The sequence below is a fragment of the Argiope bruennichi genome, chromosome 1 (assembly GCF_947563725.1).
Source record: "Argiope bruennichi chromosome 1, qqArgBrue1.1, whole genome shotgun sequence".
NCBI lineage: Eukaryota > Metazoa > Arthropoda > Arachnida > Araneae > Araneidae > Argiope > Argiope bruennichi.
The window spans coordinates 112,561,242-112,586,495 of record NC_079151.1 but is presented as its reverse complement, the minus strand read 5'-3'; the positions used below and the strand labels follow the sequence as shown (position 1 = coordinate 112,586,495).

The 25,254-nt window shown below is 29.6% G+C and overlaps 1 protein-coding gene across 2 annotated transcripts in view; it reads left to right on the top strand.

Moving 5' to 3' along the window:
* LOC129978667 (leukocyte tyrosine kinase receptor-like) overlaps positions 1-25,254 on the top strand; it is a 227,768-nt gene that overhangs the window by 126,854 nt on the left and 75,660 nt on the right. For both annotated transcript variants that reach the window (XM_056090653.1, XM_056090654.1), the window contains exons 13-15: positions 396-515; positions 4,644-4,809; positions 15,387-15,560. In XM_056090653.1, coding sequence (XP_055946628.1) covers positions 396-515; positions 4,644-4,809; positions 15,387-15,560 — 460 coding nt within the window. The remainder of the gene's footprint in view (positions 1-395; positions 516-4,643; positions 4,810-15,386; positions 15,561-25,254) is intronic.

Below are 25,254 nucleotides of genomic sequence, written 5' to 3'. Positions count from 1 at the left end.
AATAAATTGATTCCTAGAACTTTCGTTAAATATAATGCTATGTTTAATCTGAAACCTGCAGAACAGCAATTTCATTTTTTAAGCCTTTTATAATCCACATTTATAAATTCACTAATAACAAATATCATCTAAATTTTTTCAAAAATTTTGGAATTTTATCATTTAGTTTTTTTTAATCACATTTTTTTATTCCATTCATACTAAATGAGTTTTTAAATTTTTCTTAAACTCTGGGATTAAATTTTTAACTTTTCTTAGCGACATTTATAAATTAACTAATACCAAATGATTTTCTTTATTTTTCAGTAATTTCGTTATTTAATTTTTTATTATTTATTGACATTTATAAATTCACTAATACGAAACGATTTTTTTAAATTTTTATTTTTTTTCAGCTGAAACGATCTTGTGATATGAGAATCATGAAGCGGAGCATCGACCGACTCAGGGCCTTGAACAAAGAATGGGATGAAGGGGGTGGAGGTGGTGGCGGAGGAGCTACATATGTATTCAAGGTGAGTGCATAATTGGAAGATGCGTTGATAAATAGATCTACAGAATTAATTAATTTTGAACTCTGAAATCGAAGAACTTCTCAGAATCTCTCTAGGTGTTACTGCAAATACGTGAAACAAGAGAAGACACGAAAGGGAATCATATAAGGTCACTTTGAATGTTTCCCAATGTGTCTTCTAAACCGCAAACTTCTGCAATAAAAATACGACCTTCTAAACGAAGATAAAATTTTTAGTGCTAAAATTTGATATTTCTATAGTGAAAATGTAATATTCTGTCAAAGCCTTTTAGCGATGTGGTAAAAGATTTCATGTGAAAATATGAAAATTTTATTCATATTCAAGATAGTTTCAAGAGAAATATTTTTTAAAATTTATAATTATTGCAAATATAATTTTTTAATATTAACAGTTGTGTTTCCTCCAAAAGTTCTCATTTTGGAAACAGTATCCATGTAACTTCCTATTCATGTTTTTTTCAGAAAAAAATATTTATATAAATATCTGAAACGGCTCATCTATTATTTCATTTGCAAGTTGTAGGTTAAATAATAGTCATACTGTATATAACGCACTGTACATTTTACATCTGGCATGTAAATTGGTTATTATTATTATTTTCTAGTATACGAATCGTATTAAGAAAAATATTGTAGTCCTTAAAAAATTCGAACTTTGAGCTAGATGGGTTAAATTTCTTGGAGGGTATTTGCAACAATTTTATATATATCAAATTCCATTTACTGGAAGTCTTCCTGTCAAACAGACTAGATTAAAACGACATCTAAAAAAACAAAGAAAGCTAGATATATAAAATTTAATTCAGTCTCTAAAATCTAAATACATAACAAATTTGGAATTAAATCCTTCAAAGCATTGATCTGACGGCTTGTACTTTCACAAACATCTAAACGCAATAACTCAAAAAAAACCAATGATTTAAGTACATGAAATTCTTCATGTGATCTTATGACTACAATTGCAATTCCTTGCCAAATTTTTGCTTTAATTGTTTGGAAAAAGCTCGTGCACAGTGCACATTTGGTCTTCGGATAGATGTGTACTAATTGTATATCAGCGATTAATCGCTGAAGATCAACGCCAATGGGGCCCAATCTTAACTAACGTCCATCAATGTTATGCAGTTGATAACACAATAGTATATTTATTTGAGAAAAATAGAATATGCAAGAAAGTTTCGGGAAGACCACTCAGGCTGGTTTAATATCACCTATATGTTGTTGTTTCTAACAGAGACGCAATCACGTAGAAACTCAAAAAAACTGTGCGCGCAAAAAATTAAGTTGTATTAATTAATTAAGTTGCATTAATAATTTAATTATAATTATTTAATCTAATTAAGTGGATATTGGATTAAATTAACACATTTTTAATAATTCAATTATTTTGGCTAGGTAATTATAATTTTATGAAATCTTTCGTGTATACATATGTCCCTTATTGATAATAGAGAATGTTTATGCATAATTCTTATAGCAGGTTTCTCCGTTTTTATATTTTTCATAATTTGAGCTTGGATGTAGTATATAAATTGATTAGAATAGTCCAAAAACGAATTTAAAATTTTAATAACCGAATATGAGATGATATTTCTCTGAAATTTTTATCTAATCTATAACATAATTTTGGTTTATGTTGTATGGTTTATGTGGTAATCTCCAAAACAACGTGTAGTAAAAGGACGTGAAAACATAAACTATCATTATAATCTTTCCTTTCCCTAAATGAATACGATTTACTGTAAAATGTAAAAAAAAATTAGTAAATTAAAAAAGATTCCTTATGTTTTCGGAAAACCTGCCCTCAGAAGAATTGTCGGAGGGAAATTAACTCCTAATCATCATTGGTATAGCTGTTTCCTCAACCAACAAGAAAAGTTGAAAATTTAAAAAGTTTTAAAAAGAGTTCGTTATTGTCTTTTCGAACCGGCTGCTCGAGTTTTTAAAATGGAAAATATCAGTGAAATAAAGTGCCTTTTCCCCCTTCTTCTTCTTCTTCTTCAAAAAAAAAAAGGCCCATGAAATGCAATGGAATCAAATCTAGTGGTAGACAAGGAATTGAATCCGTACAAGGAATCCATCGTGGTTACTGCTCAATCTGCGGAATTTCAAGTGACCGAATTATTTTGGGAAAATAATTTTTATTCATTGAATAAAGCTACAACATCCAGGAATCTTGCAGTCATTGTAATAGAAACATCAAATATGGTTCTGGAATATAGGAGAACCTATCAAACGATCATCAACTACTACAAGCCACGCCTTACATTCATTAATTGGGGAATCTTTCTTACTTTCAAATAGGCGTTTTATTATTTTCAGATACTTATTTTTGTATAGGATGTTACTTTATTATCTAATTTGTATATTATTAATTTTAGAACTCAAATTGTCTTTTTTCGGGTTTTTTATAAGTTTATACAGTTCTTTCATTCTTCATTTCAGTAAAAGAGGTTTTCGAACATTCTGACTGATTACCACAACATAACATAAGATATTCACAATAATATTTGCTTTTGAAATTCTGCCTTCTCAATTCTAATTGGTGGTTTGTAATCACAGAAGCTTTAAATATAGTCTATATTTATATTGTAATACATGGATACAAAATCCCATTTCAAGTTCAGAAACGCAATGTAAAGCATTTATAATAGACTGAATCACAATGGCACTGTGTATTTCTGTATGGGTTTAGAGGCTTACATATGAGTTCTGTCTCTTGATTCAGACAAAGCCCAACATATAAATAGAGAAATTTGCATACCCAATATGTTAAGGTTCAAATACATTCTGGTTTGATATGAATGTATGATGAATGCAGTGCGCGCATAATGCATAACGACGAATGCAGGATAACACGGGCTAACGGTCTCAAGTTTGAATGGATCTTTTCAATCGAAGTTTTATTACATCAGATCAAAATGATTCCATTTTCATGTTCTGACCATATATTTATAACGTAACTTAAAATATGAAAATATTATGAATTGGGTTTTGAAAATTTAATTTATGTATGAACAACCGAGAATGATTTTAAAGTTATTTAGGAGTTTATATCTTCAATTTTAATATCAAGAAAATACAGGATAATATATTTGAAATGCAATACGGGAAGCAAAATGAAATGGACAAAAATTAATTTTAATACGTGTAAAAACATCGAAAAGCTCTCTATTACATTAATGCTTATTGAACAAACTTATTTTGATTAAGCTTTGTTCGAAGAATCGATTTTTTCTTGAATATCGACACCGGTATACAATTTTGAAAATTTGAGATTACAAAACAGTTGAGCAATTGAGTAGTTTCAACTAACCCATTTCATATTTCTTCTTATGTTTTTCCGAATATAAATTTCTAGAATAATAAATAGTTGTTACAGATTGAAAATCTTGGTTGAGTTTTGTAATATCCTTCTGACTGAAAAGCAAGTTATATTTTGGTTAGAATAAAGCATACATTGTACTTTTGTACACTCGATATTTTTAACTGACATTTTTTTAAAATGTTGTATCGTTAGACAGCGTTATTGTTACTGAGATAAACTTAATAGGGCGAGTTGAATTTTGTTTTGAATTGTACTGAATCTTATTTCTCCATATTTGGAATTAAATAATTATCTTAAAAACTTAGTTCAGGGGTAAAAAGTAAGATTGATGGTAAAGCATCTACCGATCCCATTAAGAAAACGAACAATCTGCATATTATTAACGAGTTATGATTGATTGTTTTGGAAGATTTGAATCATTTCATCAGAACTATCAATAGAGGAGAGACTGTTATATTTTTAATAATTCTGTCTCTTCTAGTAACAGGCGACAAGATTTGGCAGTGTTTTGTGTTTAATGCAAATATTAACAAATAATTACTTAATTGAAGTTATTGCTATTTTAAATAAATGCTTATTATGATAAATAAAAATATTTATCTGATTTCACTACAAAAAATAATGTAAGTATTTCAAAATTTAGGTTTTCAAACGTTAAATTTTAAATTTATGTTCTCGTGACTTTTAATGCCTATGAAAAAATTCTGTTCTTTAAATGATTTTCACGGCATTCTCTCTCGATCATTAAAATTTCGTTTTTATCTGCTTGTTCTTTGATAGATCGATCCTCTTAATGATCAAAGAATCCCACTGGCCATAGCTGGAGGGGGAGGTGGCCTGTCTGCCAGACGTCCGAAGGATGACTCCTTCCTGAGCGTCATGCCACACGGATTGATGCCCAACAATTCCATTCTACCCATCAATGGATATACTGGATCTGGAGCAGGTGGGAATTGCTTTATTTTGTATTGTACTATATTTTGTCAGTCAATTATAATCCAAAATACAATGTTCAGAGGTTCTTTCTCTTCTGATGAAGAATTTGTGATTATTAATTTTTTCTGATGAAAAATTCCGAATATGATTCTTCTGATGAACCTAAATATTATTCTTTAGATGAGGAATTTGTGATTATTGGGAATCCCTTCATTAAAACATTTTTTGTTAGGTAGATTTCAATAGAATATTGGCTTTTATTTATTTCACTGTATTTTGAAGGTGAAATATTCGTATTTTTTTTACTTATTTAATTTTCGCTCTTTTAACTTAACTACATTTTTAATCATCTTAACACCATAAGTTTATGGATAAAAAAGCTGGATAAGTAAGCTGGTTCTCACTTCAACGTGGTGTATAGCAATGGTGGAAGCAAGAGTCACCTCCTCTCTAATGACAGAATGTATCTTTCAATGATGTCTTAGGTCGTGCTTGGTTATGTGTATTGAGACGTAATTCTCATTTCCGAGTCCAATCGCAACTTCAATCATTAAAACCTGAATACTTAGTTTAGTCTTTTCAGTTATATTTAAAGGAGAAATCTGTTTTTTTTTTCAACCTTTTTCCATTTAAATTTCTTTTTTTTGTTGTTGTTTGTGTGCCTGTTTTGCTTTCATCGTTTTGATTGTTTCATGTGAAAATAAACTTGTATTTTAAAATTTCGTGGAAGCTGTTTTCTTTACTTCTTTTTCTATTTTGGGCATTTGTACTCTCTGTATGTAATAATTTCTGCCAACTACTAGTTTGATTTTGTAAATTTAATCCGCCTTGGCCTAGCATATTTAACCAACTTTGTGTATCGTAAAAGATTCGTTAAAAAGAAGAATCATGACACCTTCAGCCAGTCAAAATTACCTTGAGAACCTGAAGAATGATTTCATTTCATCTAACAAGAATAGATAGCCTCCATTCAAGTAGACAACTTACTTTTCAGGGAAACTGAGATACATTTGTGTTTTGCTTAGAAGAAAACTTTCAGCAGCCAGTCCAATCCAAGCGAAAGAAATTTATTGTCATTGAGCATAGTGCCTCATCAATTTTGTACAAATTGATTAAGAGCAGAAGCAGGAAATAAAAATAAAAGATATTACACTCTTTTCTTAATTTAAGTTGCTAAACCAAAATATAATATTCGTCTACAATATAAGATGTTCGATAGCACAGGAACTGAGTAAAAATATTAATAACTTTTTACAAAACACAAGTTTATTCAGGATTTAGTCACACTAATACACCCCCGCAAAAACGGCCCTGCTGATTTTCCAGCATATTATTTATTCCCGCGGCATCTAAGCATCTGAAGCGTGAAATAATGATCCAACCGCACATTTCACATATTCGTCCGCTTCTTAGCAATTTCGCTCTTGGAAGAAATCGGTACTACCCCCAGGTTATGAAGTCAGCCGTGAATTGCAATCCTCTTTTCGACAGTTGCAAAGTCAGCATCAAGATTTTATTTCCACCAAGAATTTTATTTCTTGAGAGATTGCTGTATTTGATAGATGATTTTTAAATTGAAGAAAATAATTTATTCCTTGTTTCTAATTTTTAACTTATACTTTTGAATGTATTTAGTTCCTATGTCAAAAGATAAGTTTAATTTAGTTTATTAACGCCCCGTTTTAAAGCAACACTAGGACTATTTTGGGACGGACAGTATCATTTTGAACCGCGGTCAGATAACGAGGACGAGCTGGTACCATCATCACCACACTCCCACACCACACCAGCATTTGGCCCCGACGGATTTAACGCGCACCAGATCCGCTTACACGACGCGTCTTCAGGGGAATCGGGTGTCGACCCTAAAACCTTACCACCAGCCACCGCGGCCTCTACGTATAAAGATAAATTGCATGGTTTTATGCAAAGAGGAATAAATTTCGTTCTATATAAGATGCTTCTAATTAAATTTTCTTTCGAGGATCAAACTTCCCCTTTAGAGAGATAAATGACGACTCAGGTGTCATCCTCGTCATCTGCCCATCGTTCAAAAAGGTCCTGTCCGGAATCTGTCCCATAGAAACTGCCGAGTTGTTTCAAAATAGTATATTAAATTTTCCAAGTTAAATTAAATTATTGACACTTATCTCAAAATTAAGTATTTAATTTAAAACTGCTAACGGAATTCCAGTTATACCAAATTGCAATTTTGCGGTTATTCCGTCGCCAAACTAACTTTCATCACTGTGAAAACTATGGCTAAGATTTGGCGATCTGTTTGTAGAATTTGGCTGATTTTGCCAAGAAACCTGTTAATGGAAAAGTATCTAAATATGTGACAAAGATTTTAATTTGTATTCAGCCAATGATAGGTTATTATGCCCTAAACAAAGCTCAAACCCTCACAGGTAGGTACATCAGTTATGAGGATAAGTAGCTTCTAGCACGTGATTGGTAGTTACCACTCGGGTGGGTACAGAAATGGTGTGCGATCGACTACCTCCTATCGGTGACGGGACGTGATTCCCACGGAAAGGGTTACATCCTGGCTAGTGATGATTCTTATGACTCAACCTCAGTTCCCGCCAATGCTGTTCTGGCGGTCCGAATATTCAGATCTTATCCGTGTGCCTCATGGTGGATCGGAGTAGTCAAAATGTATTTTCCAACGCTCGAAGCAATAGAGATAGAAAAGTAAAATATATTTATTTGAGAACAACTTATGGCAAAACTTCTGAATTTACAGAATAGAATGAGATTCTTTACTGTTTATGCAGACTGATGAATGATTCGATGATTTCAAGACTAAAAACAAATGGATCGGTAATAAGAATTAAACTAATGTATTTAGTCTTACTTGACTTTATTCATCTCTACCATCTCGTAAAATGAGAATTTCTCTTTCGTAGAAGAACCACTGTTGTGATTCCAACAAGAATCTTAAGAATTCTTGATATATTAAGTAATTTTGTGTTAATTTTCTATTGATTATTATCATGTGTGAACATGATGTTGTCTTGGCTTGAGGTTTTTGAAGCGATTTGAAAGCAACAAATTGCTGAAGCCTCAAAATGCGTAGGCAACAAATTGGCGATTTATCCTTTTTTTTTTTTTTTTTTGGAGTTGGCTTTCACAGTATGGCTTTTCAAATATCTATCGTCTGCTAATGTAATTTTATTTTGGAGTCTGCTTTCACAGTATAGTTTTTCCATTATCTTTCGTCTGCTAATATAGTTTTATTTTGGAGTCGGCTTTCATTGTATAGCTTTTCAATTATCTATCGTCTGCTGTTGTAGTATTTCCCTTGGAAATCACAGTGTTATTGCCTAACTCGTGCAATGCTTTTTAAAAATAAACCAAACAAGTTAAAATATTGTTTGTTTAATCGATAAAGATTGTTGATTCAGGCATAATTTCAACTAATTAAAATAAGGTTATTAGAAAATAATGCAGAAGGTTGTCGCAATTGGTGATTTATCGCCAACTAAAGTTACAACTTGATTTCCAAATTATACATTCTCTGAATTCTTACTATTTGCATTAATTAATTTAAGTCATTAACCAGTTTAAAACGGTTTGAAATAATCACGAGACTATCAGATTACGCATGCGTCGATATTTAGTAAAATGATGGGGGTTTTTTTTCATCTCAAAATCGGTCGAGTTCCAGAACTCTCTCTCTCTCTCTCGCTATATATATATATATATATATATATATATATATATATATATATAGAGAGAGAGAGAGAGAGATCGATAGAGAAGTCTCGTGATTGTTTCAAACCGGTTTAAACTGGTTAATGACTTAAATTAATTAATGCAAATAGTAACTAAAAAATAATAATGTTCTCACATGATAATTTGAAATTTGCAATAGTAGATTTGATTTTTTATTTAATTTTAATTTTTTATTTCATTTTTTAAATCAGAAATGCGGTAATTGGGCAAATATGTAAATATAATTCATTCAATGACACTCATTTGTTATATAATATTACATTTTGCGCGGAGAATTTCAAATTAAACTACGTACATTTTCACTACAAAGGAAATGAGAAGCAAAAGGAAATGTAAAAGTTTATTTATTAAGAAAACTTTCCTCAACTTGATTCAGGCATAATTTCAATTAATTAAAATAAGGTTATTAGAAAATAATGCAGAAGGTTGCCGCAATTGGCGATTTATCACCAACTAAAGTTACAACTTAATTTCCAATGTTTTTATAATGGATCGACAGATATAGAGTATTGGAAATCCATTGTTTCTTGGACATTCATTGTTTCTTGCCATACAATTAAACAGGTCGCCACATGTCAGAAGGATGTGCTATCAGACATCGTCACATGTCTGATAACTCGTCAAATTTGGTACTGTGAAGATAATGTGTGTAAACTATACATGGCATTCACTAGGCGTATTTTCTAGGTTGCTGCAAACCACCCAGTAGGGTACATGTGAAGATATCAAATTATTTTTTGTACTTTTTTTGCCATTACAGGCGAACATTTTTACTGTCCATTTAACTAGCATTCATTTTGAAAACATAATAGGCCTAATTATTGGCGAATGTTTTAAAACGTGTGATATTCATAGATTACAAGCATAATAGATGGTAATCTATGCAAAATGGTAATTTGTTACCAACATAATAGATGGTAAGTATCATAAATCAATTTCCTGTCTACAAATATTTACACAAGAGGAGGTTTATTTGAATTCAATAAATTTAAATATGCAACGCTTTCATGGAACTTTGATGGAATTGCATATGAAATCCAAAGCCCTATTGTTAATGTATCTACATTATACCGCAATTATGTATATGAAAGTATAATGCAGATGGAAAATGGAACTTAATGCGAAATACTAACAATACATTAATAATATAAAGGAATGTGTGTGTGTTGGCGCTCTATAGGCTACATTTTTTAATATTACAGCTACTATGTATACATTGGAGGTCGGGAATGTGCCATCAGAAAGATTTTTAAGAATTTTTAATTAGAAATTTAATTAAAAATTAAGCTTAGTTTTAACGTTTTCTAAAAGTTACCACTGAAAATATTATCGCAAAAAAGTATATTTTACACCATTCCAAAATTAAAAAATTATTCTTTTCATAATTTTAATTTAATAGTCGTACGAATGTTTGTTGAATTTTGGCAATTAAAAAAAGTTTTTTTACCTGATTTCTAACAATAGATTACATTGCTACCCTGAAATTCAAACTGCTTTTACTGTTTCATAGATTACCTAGCTTCGTGATTTTTTTCCTTTATTGAAAACTTAATCACAAAGTTTCTGTTTAATATCTGTATAGTTTACGAATCGTATAAAAACAAAGTTAATATCGCGAAATTTAGAAAATTGTTGAATCTGATATTTACGTTTTTTATCGTGCTATGATGGCATGAAACTGATCTCTATTATAAATTTCACGTACACAATAAACAGGGCAGATGAAAGAGACAATTAAAATAACACATTTTTAATGTCAGTCAGTTTTTTTGGATCATGGACATTAAATTATTTCTACACGATTTAATGAAAATTAAATATAATCAATGCCCTCAGAGAACCTCGAAGAACTAATTTATGGAAGCTAAAAGTAAACAGTGCTATATAAAAAGAAAAGTCCACTTTGATGTGACTAAAACTGAGTGAGTTATAAAAATTTATAACCAACTCAAACTCAAATAAGGCACGCAATCAGTGTCTAGAGTATCCCCAAGGCTGATTGGCCTATGAATATGAAAATGTTGATTGTTCTAAAATTGTAATATTTAAAACTTCCATATTTCTATTACATTTTATAGCAGCAAAGAGAATTTTTTTTTATTTAACTGTCGGAGATTATTTCGTAGAGTATGATTTCTTAGGACCAAATAAACTATATAAAATTTAGATTTCATAATTTTTTGAAGTATAATATTAACTGAAACAAAATGATATACTATAATTTATGTCATTTAAGTCTAATCGGAAGCAAAATTAAAATGAATTTTATGTTGAATCAGTGAAATTTTTATTGAATAATTCTTTGAAAAGCTGCATAAATTATGAAAATTGCACTATAATGTACATAAAATTTCAGTCCCGACAGATTCTGTTTCCTGTCTTATATTTTTTAAAACTATTGAGGTGTAATTACTTGCATTTTAATTTAAAGTTCCTTTTTTTACGGGAGCTGACAGAACGTTAAAGAACAATGAACAGAACAGCTTAAAACTTTTGTAATAATATGAGTCATATGATTATCAAAATTTGAAACTTAAAAATATTTTGCTGAAGAAGCTATCAAGAGACCAAGTTGCTTAAACTTACAAGTATAAATGAAGTCAAAATTAATAATAAAAATGTAATCAAAATCTTTTTATATAAAAAAATTGCTCTTATTTAAACAGAATTGAAAATTTCAGCGACCATTAATCCCGGTGAACCAGTTGGTCGCCAAAAGCGACGAGCTATTTAATAAGTCGTTACTAAACAAATAATACTGCCGCCAATTTCAATTCTCTAAATTTTGCAAGAAGAAGAGAAAACATAATTTTTCACAACCACTTAAGGGAATCTGAATTTTTGTACATATTTAGTGAGAGCATGAGACTTTCCGAAATCCGCATACTAGACTTGAAAATGTAAAATTAAAAATTGTCGATAGTCGAAGTGAAAAATTCAGTCCCAAATTGCAAAATTTCGAAAAATGAAGTAGGTAATATCAATATTTAAGAGATAAATTGCAATAAAAACTGTTTCTCCATTAGAAAAAGCACGTTTTTATTAGCATACAATAAAAGATTTTATTTTAATTACTTAATAATCTTCAGTTGTTAATTTATAATTCATTATTACTAATATAAGGGAGCCTTAGAAAATTATTTTTTAAATTCAACTCCAGATGGCGCTACGTGTACGAGATTGAATAAAATCCCTTAATAAAAATCAAATAGCTAATTATTTAAATTCCATACATACCATTTCCAATACCATAATTGCAAAATTCCAAGCTTAAGATTGCAAATATAAATGAAGTCAAAGTTAATAATAAAAATGTTATTAAAATCATTTTATATAAAAAATTGCTTTTATTTAAACAGAAAAAGATTAATTTTGGGCAGGCAAATGAATTCATGTTCATTCTTTTAAGGTAAAAATCTTATTTCACCGTTCTAGTTCCGCATCGAATTACTACAATAGACGATTCCAATCAGTGTGTAATTACGGTCTTCCTTACTTTCATAATAATAGGAAAACTACGGAGAAAATGAATGCTGCATTCAACAATATCTGGTTTCATTCAGTTCTTACTTCACTTCATCCCTTTTGCTGATTGCGAGATTCGAAGATTTATTCCTGTCATATATATTACATCCGCACTGATTAAGATATTCGATGCCTACCTTGTTCTCGTAGGGTATACAATTTCTTTCATTTGTGTTGCCACTCAAAAAGGAGAAAACATATGCAATTCCTTTGAGTGCATGTTGTGCAACTCAAATATACTCTTTCAGAGATGGCTTTAGCGTTCTTTTCTAATGTTTGGTACTTTGATATTCTAAAAGATATCAAAATTCCAAACGAACATCATTTGATTGGAGGAAACTACGTATTTCTTATACTTTTTTCCAAAAAGTAACGATAAGTAGGAGACTTATTAGTCGTGGAACATCGGAATGTCATATAATGTTACTTGCAATATATTCAGAGCTTTGCAATTGAAAGAAGAATACAGCGCTGTGAAGTAAAGAGTAGGAGTGTTATTTATTTTGAAGTCAAATTTTAGGATTAAAGAAATGGGTTTATTCTTGAGTTTATTCGCAATTATAGTTATAAATTGCGAATAAACTTTATAACTAGACTATTATAAATAGTTATAATAGTCTAGTTATAAATTCAGGAGTATTATGTATTCGGAAAATCATCTTATATATTAAAGAAGTTGATTGAGATTTTCAAAATTAATTTTTCATCGATTCAATGTAATTTAAGGATAAACGTCGTATCAAATGTATTATAGAAATATTATTATTATTATTATTTTTTATTGAACATTTATAAAACCCTCGTGCACCACAAAGTATCACACGGGGCTTACAGAAATAAGTATATAACACATAACAAAAAGAAAAAGAAGAAAATGTAACAGTTATGAAGGATTACAGATGTCAACTATAAATTTACAGAAATTTTGAAAAGCACTTCTAGTGGAAATAAGTTGGAGAAACTCTGTAGGCCAATTTATATTCATATGCTTGAGAGCCAGTCTTAGGATCTGTCTTTCTTTGACAAACTTGGAACATAGAAGGAGAACATGTTCAACATTTTCCTCCCCACCAATATCACAATCGCAGGAAGATGACGGAAACAAATTAAATTTGTACAAATAACTATATTATTTATTTGAAAGGTAAATTTTGGGATTAAAGAAATGAGTTTATTCGATTTTTCAGCAATTAATAATATGCTGAAGAAATAGATACGGTCGGAGCATTATTTATTTGAGAGGTAGGAGTTTGGGATTGAAGAAATGATTTTATTCTCGTTGCAATTAAAAGCTACAGTGAACAAAAATGCAAAAGTAGAAATATTTTTTCAGGAAGACATGTTTTGAAAATAAATAAAAGCGTTTATTCTGTTCAAACTTAAGAGAAATGGATTACTGAGAAATAAAATTAAACTATAAAGTAAGATCATTATTCATTTGCAAGGCAAATATTGGATTAAAGAAATGGGTCTATTCCTTTTCTTCGTAATTAAAACCAATAATGAACATAATTCCATAAGAATAATGATTTATTTCAAAGTTTTGCATTAATTTTTTTGGGATTAAATAAATGATTTTACTTTTTCATTATTACTACTTTGAATATAAATACAGCAGGAGTAGTGTTTATTAGAAAAGCAAGTATTGAGATTAAATATATGATTTTATTCACTTCACAATTAAATATACACAGAACATAAATATAGCAGAATTATTATTATTATCGAAATGCCACTTATCAAATTAAGCGCATAGAATAGCCAGCACGTGAAACACAAATACGGAATTCTAACAATATTTAGCATAGTTATGAGCATTAGCATAGTTATTAGCATAGTTAGCATATGTGAAGCCTTCCGAGATTTTATGGATTCTACCTTCATTGAAAGGAATATTCTATTCGTGTGTAATTTTCTATGTAAAAATGAAGCAACAAAGAATGAGGTAAATGCAAATTTATATTTTTCAATAAAAATTCGGATGAACATGTGTCTACCGGAAATTTGTCTTTCTTACTGTTCGAGAGCATATGATTACGTTAACTAAAAAATATAGCAAGTTGGTTAGATGAAGTTTGGTCTTTAGTGTTATCATAAATTGTATGCTAGTGTTATCATAAATTGTATGCTGCCACTTATCAAATTAAGTACATAGAACAGCCAGTACGTGAAAAACAAATACGGAATTCTAACAATATTTAATATTATTGGTTCTAATATTATTGGTCCAAATCCGTTACCGCTTTCCCTCTCATTCAGTCTGTCTGTTTGTACGCATTTCAGTGCTATAATTCACAGATGCAGCAAGTTAAACGAATGAAATTTAATATGTAATATTTAAATCATAAATATATAAATCTGTATCAGATTTTGAAACAAATCGGTCACTGAGAAAAAAAAATCCAAAATCGGGATAGCATTTTTGTTATTAGACTATGAAATTAAGGTCAAAATTTGCTAAAATATATACATAATCCAAAATATCAACCTCGCTCTGAATAGATATAATAGTCTTGAAGACTTATAAGATATATACTAGTCTTGAATCTGGAATATAAGATGAGTTTTGAGTTCAAAAACAAGACTCGATCACCCACTTACATGGGAAGTATCTGGTTATAAAATGTGTAAACACAACCACACGATTATTTGCTATTTACTCAGAGGAAGCGAGAACCAGCTTACTCATAAAGCAAATTTTATACGCTTATTATTAGAAACAACTCCCGGGAAGCATTTTGCATGCAAATATGTGAAAATCAAAGATAAAACATTCCCGTTTTTAGCGAAGGCATTCGAATTCCTTCTAAGTAAACAATTATGCAGTGAATACAAAGTGACCCATTCTTCTTTAATGTAAAATTAAATCGGGATACAGCTGCTATGAAAACATGCGAAAGTAAAAATAATTTAGGCAATGTTGCACTGTTGATCAATTCTTTGGCATTAGCTTCCTTAATTAAGACATTTGTCAAACGCATTGACTGCCAATGACGAGTTAACTCGTCATTGTCCTTAAAGCGCAAGAAACCGACTATGAGTTATCTCGTAGAAAATTTACTAGTCATTCTTTGTGTCATATAAGTTTATCTGTATTATTTTTAGGATTAAGAATAATTTTACAGAAATTCTATGTTTTATATAATTGCCGTTTATATAATCGTTTTTAGAAATCGGAAATGTGCAGTGTGTCTAGGCAGTCAACATATTAAATAAAATATTTATTTGCATTGACGATTGATAAAAGCATACCTTCAGAAATAAACTGTTTCTCTATATAAAACTACAAGCGTTACAGGATCCTATTTTTGTATTTTACAGGTGGAGGCGGTGGCTGGGATGATAATACTAACACTGTAACAGGTGGCGAGTCCCTTCGAGAAGGAGGTCGTGGGGGCCGTGCGTGTCAGAGATCCGATGTATGGCACACCGACGGAGGATTCGGTGGGGGTGGAGGTGGTTGTGCTTCAGGCGGTGGAGGAGGTGGATATAGAGGTGAGTGGAATTGTACTGACTTCTCTTTCTTTTTTTTTATTGCTACTTGAATTGATATTTTAGTCTAAAGATATTGATGGGAAGGATGTAAAAAAGATTCTGCATTCTTAACTAAAAATTCAGATAAAAATTGATTAACTGGAAACTGTGTCAGGATATTCAATATGTGAAATCAATAAAGTTAAAAAAAATTTTCACTAAATAATTTATTTTATTGTTGATTATTATTTTAATGTTGTATTTATAGTGTTTAAATCATTGATATTAATCAAATTGTAAGTGTAGACAATTAAACGATTTAGATCAGCAATATTATTAATGTACGTATAGCATGAACCATTCTCTCAAACTCTATTAAGAAGATTCATTAACAGAATAAATAAAACAAGTGTAAGGCTTTTAAAATATATCCATTCTAAAATTTAATGCTATTTTCAAACTAAAAATACTTTTTTTATGAAAATTATAATCAAAGTTATGCTCAAATGACATAATAAAATAATCATTACTAATATTCCTGGTGAATCAGTTGGTCACTAAAGGATGTTAGTATTTTAATAAATGTAGATTGTGAATTGCTAATATATGTTAAAATGAATTTTGGGTACTTAGATGTGACGAGAGTATAAAAAATTATACTATTAGATTACATTGGTCTTAATCTTTTTATTATTTCTTTTCTCAACATACCTTATTTTTCCATAAATTTAATCAAAACTTACAATGATAAATTAGCTATCAATAAAGAGCCGTTTCTTTTTCAACTTCTAATTTAGCATACTGACTTTATGATAGGTCTCTTTTTTTGTTTAAATTTAAGAAAAAAATTAAAGATTCAGCAATACAAATAGAATGTCAGTAAAAATATGCCTATAATATTAATGATTATATCAAAACCTTATTATACTCTAAAACAAAGCAAGATATACAAACATTATAGGATGAAGCTGCACAATTTATTGCAACTAGAATTCTGCTGAATTCGTAGAGGGGACTGAAAATTATCTGTATTCTCTAGAATTCCTAATTAGTTTAAGAGACTCAGTCATCTGTCAGAAAGATCTTGGATTTCTGTCTGGAGGTTCCATGTTTGAACTTGATTCCACCAAGAATCGCTGTATGTTAAGTCTGTTGGTGGCAGCAGTTCTCCATTAATGTAATGCGGAGAGAAGGTTCAACCTCAGGTGTCGTCTACATTATCTGCCTATGGTTAAAAACTGCGAGATCCTTTCCAAAATAACTCTCTTGTTGCCTCAAATGAGAAAGTTAACATTTATAACTTGAGCTTCAATAGATTATTTATTAGTTTTAAAGATAAACGCTATTGTCATATTCAGATAAAATATGTTAAGGAATAAAAAGATGAATGAAAAAATACACAAGCTTTTATTAGTGTAATAAAAAGTTTAAAAAAATTATGGGAAATAAAGCAATTTTATTGAAAATAAGACACAATGATTTTCATAACTATAACCATCTACGCCCTGCTTTAGCATTCGGGTTAATTAGAATTAACGAATCAGAGAGAAAAGTAAAAAAAGCCATGAATGTATTTTGACTCCCATTAAGTTATGACTGCTTCCATCCCTAACACAGAGGAATGGTCTGTCATCGGAAGGAGGTAACTCAACTCCATTCCATTGTTGTTTCCGTTCATCAGGGAATTAAACAATATCTATTCAACCGGTAGCTTCTCATCTCCAAATATGGCTTGTGATATGACCTGATAATATACCTCTTCAATAGAATTCAATTATTGTACTGAAAATTACTTTCCTATGCAATTATAAAATTAAAGAAATATATAATTATAAAATACAATTTCCTATAAAATTATAAAATTCAAGAAATTCCGATTGTAGTAGAAAGAAAGTGTAATGAGATACAGTATAAAATTAGAAAATAATTAAAACAATAAAAATCTCTCCTTTTATTCAGAAGAACAGAACAGAAGTGTAGTTTTAAAATCTCCTTTTTTTAAAAAAATTATTTCTTAAACCCTAGCACTTTTATTTTTATATGCTTCTATTATAAAATATTGATGAAACGCAACCAAATTATGAAGAATCGGTAAAAAAAAAATTTCCGAAAAATAGTTAGTGAGTTTCATTATTTTAATATTTATACAAATTCTAGAACATTATAATAATATGCGAAAGCATATTTCTATTCTTATACAGATTTTTAAAAAAGTTAACTATTCTTCAGTTTTTACTTCGGCTCGACAAATAGTTAAGACTGATTCTGAGAATAAACTTCTCCTAAAAAGATAGAAAGTTACAATTTTTTCTTTTTATTTTTTTATTTTTTATGAACTCACGCTTCAAAGTTTATTGAATTCCTAGACGAAAAGTCGAATTTTTTTTTTCGAAATATATTTGAGAGTATGTGTTTGATGCTGTTTATCATTATTTTTTTTTTATCATCTCGTTCGAATCGAGCTAAAAGTAAGAGTTTGCAATTTGAGAACTGCGCGCAATAACGGAGTTCTTAGAAAGATAAAGCAAGCTTTCGAGGAAAGATGGCGAAACAAAAGTTTAGAAGATATTTGCGAATTCTCACTTTCGGATGACAAATCCAAATAAGAAATAAATTTTAGCGCTAGCAGGAAGGACATCATTTCTACCATTCTTATAAAAGATTCCTGGATATTGAAAAAGGAAGCGACTATTAGAATATACACGAAAGCGAAATGTTAAACCGAAAAAAAGGAGTACAAATTATTTGAGATTGAAGAATAATAATAAAAAAAGAAAGAAATTTGTGTTTAGTGTATTTATTGAAAAAAAAATTGATCCAGAGAAAAATGAGAACGTCATAAGAAAATGGCGATATATATTTTTTTTATGCATAACTAGCAAACAGAATATATTTTTATTAGAAACGTAAAAACACAAAATGCTATGTAAAGTGTGAGTCTAAGCAAAGATTAGATGCTTAGAGCTTATTTAGAGTGGCAAAACGCAATGACAGTTTTCATACGAGCGATTAAATTCACTGGGAGAATTGATTTATATATTTAAAAATCTACATTTTCAGCATTTTGAACAAAATTGACGATGCAGATCGTAAAAATTTAAAAAAATTGCACGACAATATATAATAAATCAACTTTTGGACGCAAATAATTTTAGACGTTATATTTAACGTTATTTGTTTCACGTTTGTAAAGATAAAATTTTGGTGTCTATTTTTTTACTCACTTCTTTATGAACTAGATTTTCGAACGTTTTTAATTATTGGACTCTGACGATAGAGGAATATTTGCTAATTTTAGAGCTCTTAAATATTGATTGGTATATTAAATTAATAAATAAACTGTTTTCGAGAGTGGCGACATCTAGAAATTAATACGAGAATGATTAATTTTAGAATTTACAATAATTGCAATTATGGATTTTGAGGTAAATTAAAAGTCTGCTCTACGCTCGATGCTATGAAAACCATTTAAATAGGTAATTTTGCTCTAAGACGACGACCCGACACTAATGGAAGTTATTTATCAATGCGTTTTACAGGATGAGTTTTAAACCACCAATATGAAAGAAACTCACTTCTTAAAGCCGCACTAGATGTCGCTCGAATACTTTAATGATAGATGATATAAAAAAATTTTTAACATCACATTTTAATATGCTTTCAAAGCCGGTATATTCAACCGTAGATCTTATTTTTATTTTTATGAATTGATATTTATGCTATCTGATGACCTTATAAATTGCATTTGATTTTTATGTTCTTTTCCATTAAAAAACTTTGTAATACTACCATATTAGTAAACCTTTGTAATACTAATATTTTAATTTGTCATATTTTATTTAATAGAAGAATCACCCTTTTTTAATAATTATTTTCAATTAAATTTCTTATACAATTAATTTATTATTTACTAGTTTTATCAACTTCACTAGGAAAGAACCGTTTTGGAAGCTCCATATTTATTGTAAACACCCAATATTCTACGGTAAAAATGACCTATTCTTTACATTTTAAAACAATGCAATAACTTTCCTGATCATTAAATGAAAAGCATCCAATTATTTTAAACCGCCCGAACCATCATTATGGGGTTAAAGTTTGTCCCATGATGATAAAATTACCGTTAAGGAAATGAAGTTGAAAGCATTGTCATGTTTCGGTTAATGAATTGTAAATAACGAAATCTTTTTGTTTTCATGTAAACATATATCTGATGTAGAATTTAGTCTATACAAAAAAAAAGTTGTTTTATTATTTAATGAATATCAAATATTGAATAGTTTTTATTTTAGTCAAAATGATCTAATATCAAATTGCAATGTTTTGATGTTGCAATGAAACAAGTCAAACTGAATAATGCTGTGAAGCCGAAATTTTCAAGTTCATAACCTCGAATTCGTGCGCACAGAAAAAAAGTAATTTTAATCATGTTAAATTTCTCCAAATTTAAAAATTTGCGAGTATATATACAATAATTACAACAGATGTATAATGTTTGTAAAAGTTGTAATGTAAAATTTCATGCAACTGTAATAAAAATAAATTTATAAATGAGCACCACAATTTGATAAAAGAAATCATGTTTTGAGTAAAAGACATGAAATTATATCTTTTTATAATAGGTAACTTCAAATTGTACAAAGCAAATGTAACTGGTATATCTGGCATTTTACAGGATTAAAATAACATCATGCCTATTGTAAAAACTAATTTTGTATAAAATATTTTAATAAAAGAATATCTTTTTTATAAAATATTCAAATAGAAGGAATTTCTTTAAGGTCTGATGTAATTTTTAATTAAAATGGCAATATAGACTGAACCAGATGAGTTTTAAAAACAGAAAATACTTATTTTCCACATCTATAATTGTTTCTGCTATCAATTGAGAATCGTCTGCTTTTTAACTCTTCTTTTAATGTTCTTCCAAAATTCTATTGATATAATTCGATACTAATTTTTCTTTCTTTACTTCAATATACTTAAAATAAAAATTGATTTTTTTTTTGTTGTGCATTCATTTGAAAAATGCATGATAGCATTTATTATGAATAGCCTCGTAAAAATATAGTAATACTGAAAAATAAATAAATTTAATTTTTTAAAATAAAATGTATTTTCAATTTTTTAACTGCCGTTTAAAAATTAAGGAATGAGCTTTCAAATTTTCACGCTTATACTCTATTCTATAATCACTGCTATGACTTCTATAAGCATGGAATTGAAAAATATTTTTTTTTTTTTGAAAATGCACAGTGCCTCAGTTTTCTTAAATAAACTGTTAACATAAAAATTAATGTATCACCTATAACTTGATTCAAATTCTAATATATGAACTGAATTATAAAATAAATATAGCACAAAATCTAAAAAAATTCATCTTGACTTGTAATACCAAACAGAATTTGTTTTGAAAATAATTTTTGGGAGGAATTCTCATGTTTCCTTTCGCATAGAAGTAATAAAAATATAAAAATATGATTTCCAGTTGGCAATGAAAATAATTTTATACTCTTCTAGAAACCGGAGCTGTTTGCCTACTAGAATTTTCAATTTTGTGTTCCGTTTCTCTCTAAAAATGATTTTTAATCATTTTTAAACTTTATTCATTATATGGCAAAGAATATTTTTTTACCAGTTTTCTGTGGCATAGTTTTATTTTTAAGGGTTAATAATATCGTACATTTTTAGTAAGCCAGTTTTCGTATCTTCTATTTTTAAATAGTCTAACTTGAAATTCAATAATTAACTTACTGTTTTGCGCGCTTATAGTTAATTAGTTAGAGTTAAGGCCGTTAAGAATAATTTTAATTACACTCATTTTGTAGTCATTAAAAACAATTTTGTTGAATAAAATATGGAAAAAAAACTTGTTTATGAAATTTATTTTCTGCATTTTATATATTTTTGTATTTTGAATGCAAATATAACAACATTATAATATTCATTTTCCGAAATTTATGCACTGTTGTTGCTGCAATTTCAGTCAATGATTCTTTCTTTAAAGCCAGCCGTTTATGATACGTCGAACTTTGATTCACCGCTGAATCAAATGATCCGTCAGTTGCAGAGACGAGTATTTTTGCTATATGGTGCAAAGAAAGTTTCGTCCTATAATCTTGAGCAAACGTTTGATATTTTTAGTAGGCCAGTTCATCGCAAAAAAACGAAAAAGAAAGAAAGAAATCTGCCGTTGTTACAATTTCAATTTGTTCTACTATCTGTTGATTCTGTTTTACTATTTCTTGAGACTTAAAACATAATTATGGCAGATTAACGTGAACAAAATAAGTCCTACTGTCATCGAAGAAAAGCCCTCGCCTATTTTAATTGTTTGAGACTTTTTTTTTTGACTCGGATAAAATTACAAACATTTGAAACTATAATTTATAAGAAAAAGAAAAATATAACAAAAATTCAAGTTATTTCTACAAGAGACGCCGCTGGATTTCATAAGCAGGCACGATTGTTAAAGAATAATTTAATTTATATAGCGTCATATAACAATTTAAATGAAATGAAAACTATTAGCGTTAGTTTATGGCTACTAAATGCTAGTAATTTACTATCTTAGAAAGATATTTTACAGTATTGTGTTTTTAGATATGGATACCATTTGCACTTCTACATGTGTACACATCGAATTTGATTTCACTAAAATAGAGAAGAGGCAAAAAAGGAATGGGTAGACGCGTTTTTTGTTAAGTATCACGTTGAAATATTACACAATTTTCGATTTAAAATAAAACCTAATTATTCAAAAAGAAAAGAAATATGACATTAGAAAAAAATAGCTTAAAGAAAACACTTTTATTATTGAATTTAGGAAAAACATTCTTTTGCCTTAGTGCATATCACTTCAGAGGTATAAAATCGTCAAAAAGTGATAGACGCGAGACTCTGAGACAAGGAAGTCGGTTCCTGTTTGATTCCTATATGAAAATTAAAAAAATCTTTCTGTTTAAGATTCCTATATGAAAATAAAAACAATGGTACTCATTATAAGTAAAGTCTTGTTTGTTGTTTCTTATGGCACTTGCCACGGACAAGCCCGCTGTTACGAAGACAGCGATTTAAGCCGGTGGGGCAGCGTCTATTGTTTTCTAGTAGCGCCACCTAGCGCCAAGAGTACGACTTTGCTACTCACGCATCACTCATTCGCTTGCACAGCCCCTTTTTACAGGACGGCACATTCACACATCTCATAGATATAACAGATTAAGAAAAACCATGCCCGAACCGGGACTCGAACCCAGGACGCCCAGATCACGGGGAAGACTCGCTACCCCTATGCCAGGACGCCGTCATAAGTGAAGTCTTAATTATGTATGGATTATTATTAAAATTTTCCGTTATGAAAATCTTGATAAAAAGTTTCGAATACAAATAAAGACGAATTGCTTGTTTTAACATTCACAAAAAAGAAAAATGTATAATTAATAATTTTCTTTCTTTCTCGTGTACGAAAAAACTGCTAAGAGATTTTAACGAATCTCCACGTGTCAGATATTTCGTGTCCAAAAAAAATGGGACATTTTTGGAATCATATCTGCCTGTTTGTGTATCTGTTTATTTGTCTGTGAACATGATGATTAAAAAAAAAAGAAACGGCTTTGATCTAGACTGATGAAGTTTGGTAAGTCGCCTTTATATCAAATTTTGAACGAAATCCATCCAGGAAAAAATGTTCTTTCTAGATCGATAAAGCCAAATAATGAACGACACGGCAATTAAAAAACGAAAAGTGCTAAATGGATAAAACTCCGTACACAGATTCAACATCTAAAGTATAGATATTTATCGAATTTGGAAAAATCCATTGACGGATGGATCATCTGCCGAGCTACCTTTCCTCAAGCATGTTAAATGCAACGACATAAATTTTAAATTTTATATACAATTTTGTCTAAAATTGTAATTCTGTAACAAATTTTTGTTTCAGTCGGGTCCAAGAAAAGAACTCTAATACATATTCGATGTTCCGGTTCTTATATAATTACTGTATTCCGACGATTAATCGCACTGTAAGAGATTTTTTTCGTAAAGAGATTCGTTCGCCAGTGGCATGCGATTAATAACACAAGAGTGCATTTATTAGTGAGTGTAGAGGAAAAATTTTCGGAAGACCGAATCGGCTTTTATGCAGCATTCTAAGTTACAAACTATGCCATTTGCGCAGGAATCTTGTGTTATCCTTAACTTAAAGTACTTTGTAGAAGAAAGTATTGACAGTTATAAAGAAAAATGGATTGCAGGAAATGCGCTTTCTTTATCGCGCAATATATTTTAATTTAACTCGGCTACAAAAGCCTCCAGTTTGGCGATTTTGTGCAGTAGGAGCACTAAAATGTAGGAAATTAGAAATGAATGAAATAGGGATGTTCACCTGTCATACACCTACGTTGCTCCCAGCACCGAAGTAATTTGTGGTTGCCATAGCAACCGAGGAGTCGAGTTGCATCAGGATTCGGGATTTGGCTTGAATTTCTCCGTATTTATTTTTCCTTTTTCACTGCGTTCGTGGAATTGGGAAATATTAAGCTTCGCTTCCATCAGGGAATATTCGGTATTTTAATAACTACGGCTTAGAAACTTTTAAAAGCTGTTTAATTAAAAACATGTTTTTTTTAAACAGCTTGAATGAAAGAGACTTCACAGAAAATAATTTTTAAGAGTAGAATCAACTAGTAGATTTAGAAAATGAAGTTTTAATGAAATTTTAGTACCTTTTACAGCCTTTTTATGTTCCACATTATAAACATGTGAAGATTGAAATTTCTAATGAAAAAAGTTAAAGCTGTTAATTATACGTATTATATATCTTTCATTAATCCTATTAATTTTGAATCTACATAATTAAAGAAGGGATAAATAATTAGAAAGGTTTTGCTTTTGAAAGTTGTCATGGGAATTATTATGGCATTAATTTAATCATTCAATTGAATCTTTATATGAAAATAAGCAGTCAAAAATAACCAAGTCAAAAGTGATTTAAAGAATTTTTTTTTTTAATTATCTATCTAACAGAAAAATTCAAGGATAGCAATACATCGTTAATACACAATATATTATATATATAAGAAGCTATGTAACATTTTTTTCTGTTACAGGATGATATTTTAAAACAAGAACTTACCAACTCATTTTTCTTTTGACTTTGTGAATTTTAGCTATATATTAACAACACTGACTAGAAGGAAAGTGAAAATTATCTACTAATTATAATGTTCATAGCTCAAATGTCATTTTAGTTTTAACATATAAATACATAAAAAACTTCTATCAAGGATTTATCATTAAAAATTTTATGCATGAAAATGGTGTTATGGAGATGCGGCATCTTTTATTCGGAAATAAAAACTCTTTGATAACACCTGAGATAAAAATCTCCCTTCGTTCCAATATATGGAGAAAGTTACCATCTTGGAGAACTTTCAAAGGAAACTAATCTACATTTGCGTTTTTCTTGGATGGAACCTCTCCAACTCTACAAGCAATCCTGATTGAGTCTTTACTTAAAGTGAATTTTATGCTCCTAACTATACCTGAAATAAATACTTAACTTTAATTCCAATAAGTTACAGCAAGTTCCCTTCCTAGAGAATTTTTAGAGAAATTGACCCGCATTTACGTTTTATTAGGAGAGAGAAAAACCACCTGAATCCCGATCTAATGAGCCATTTACGATTAAAAAGTATACCAGGCAACCCGTTTT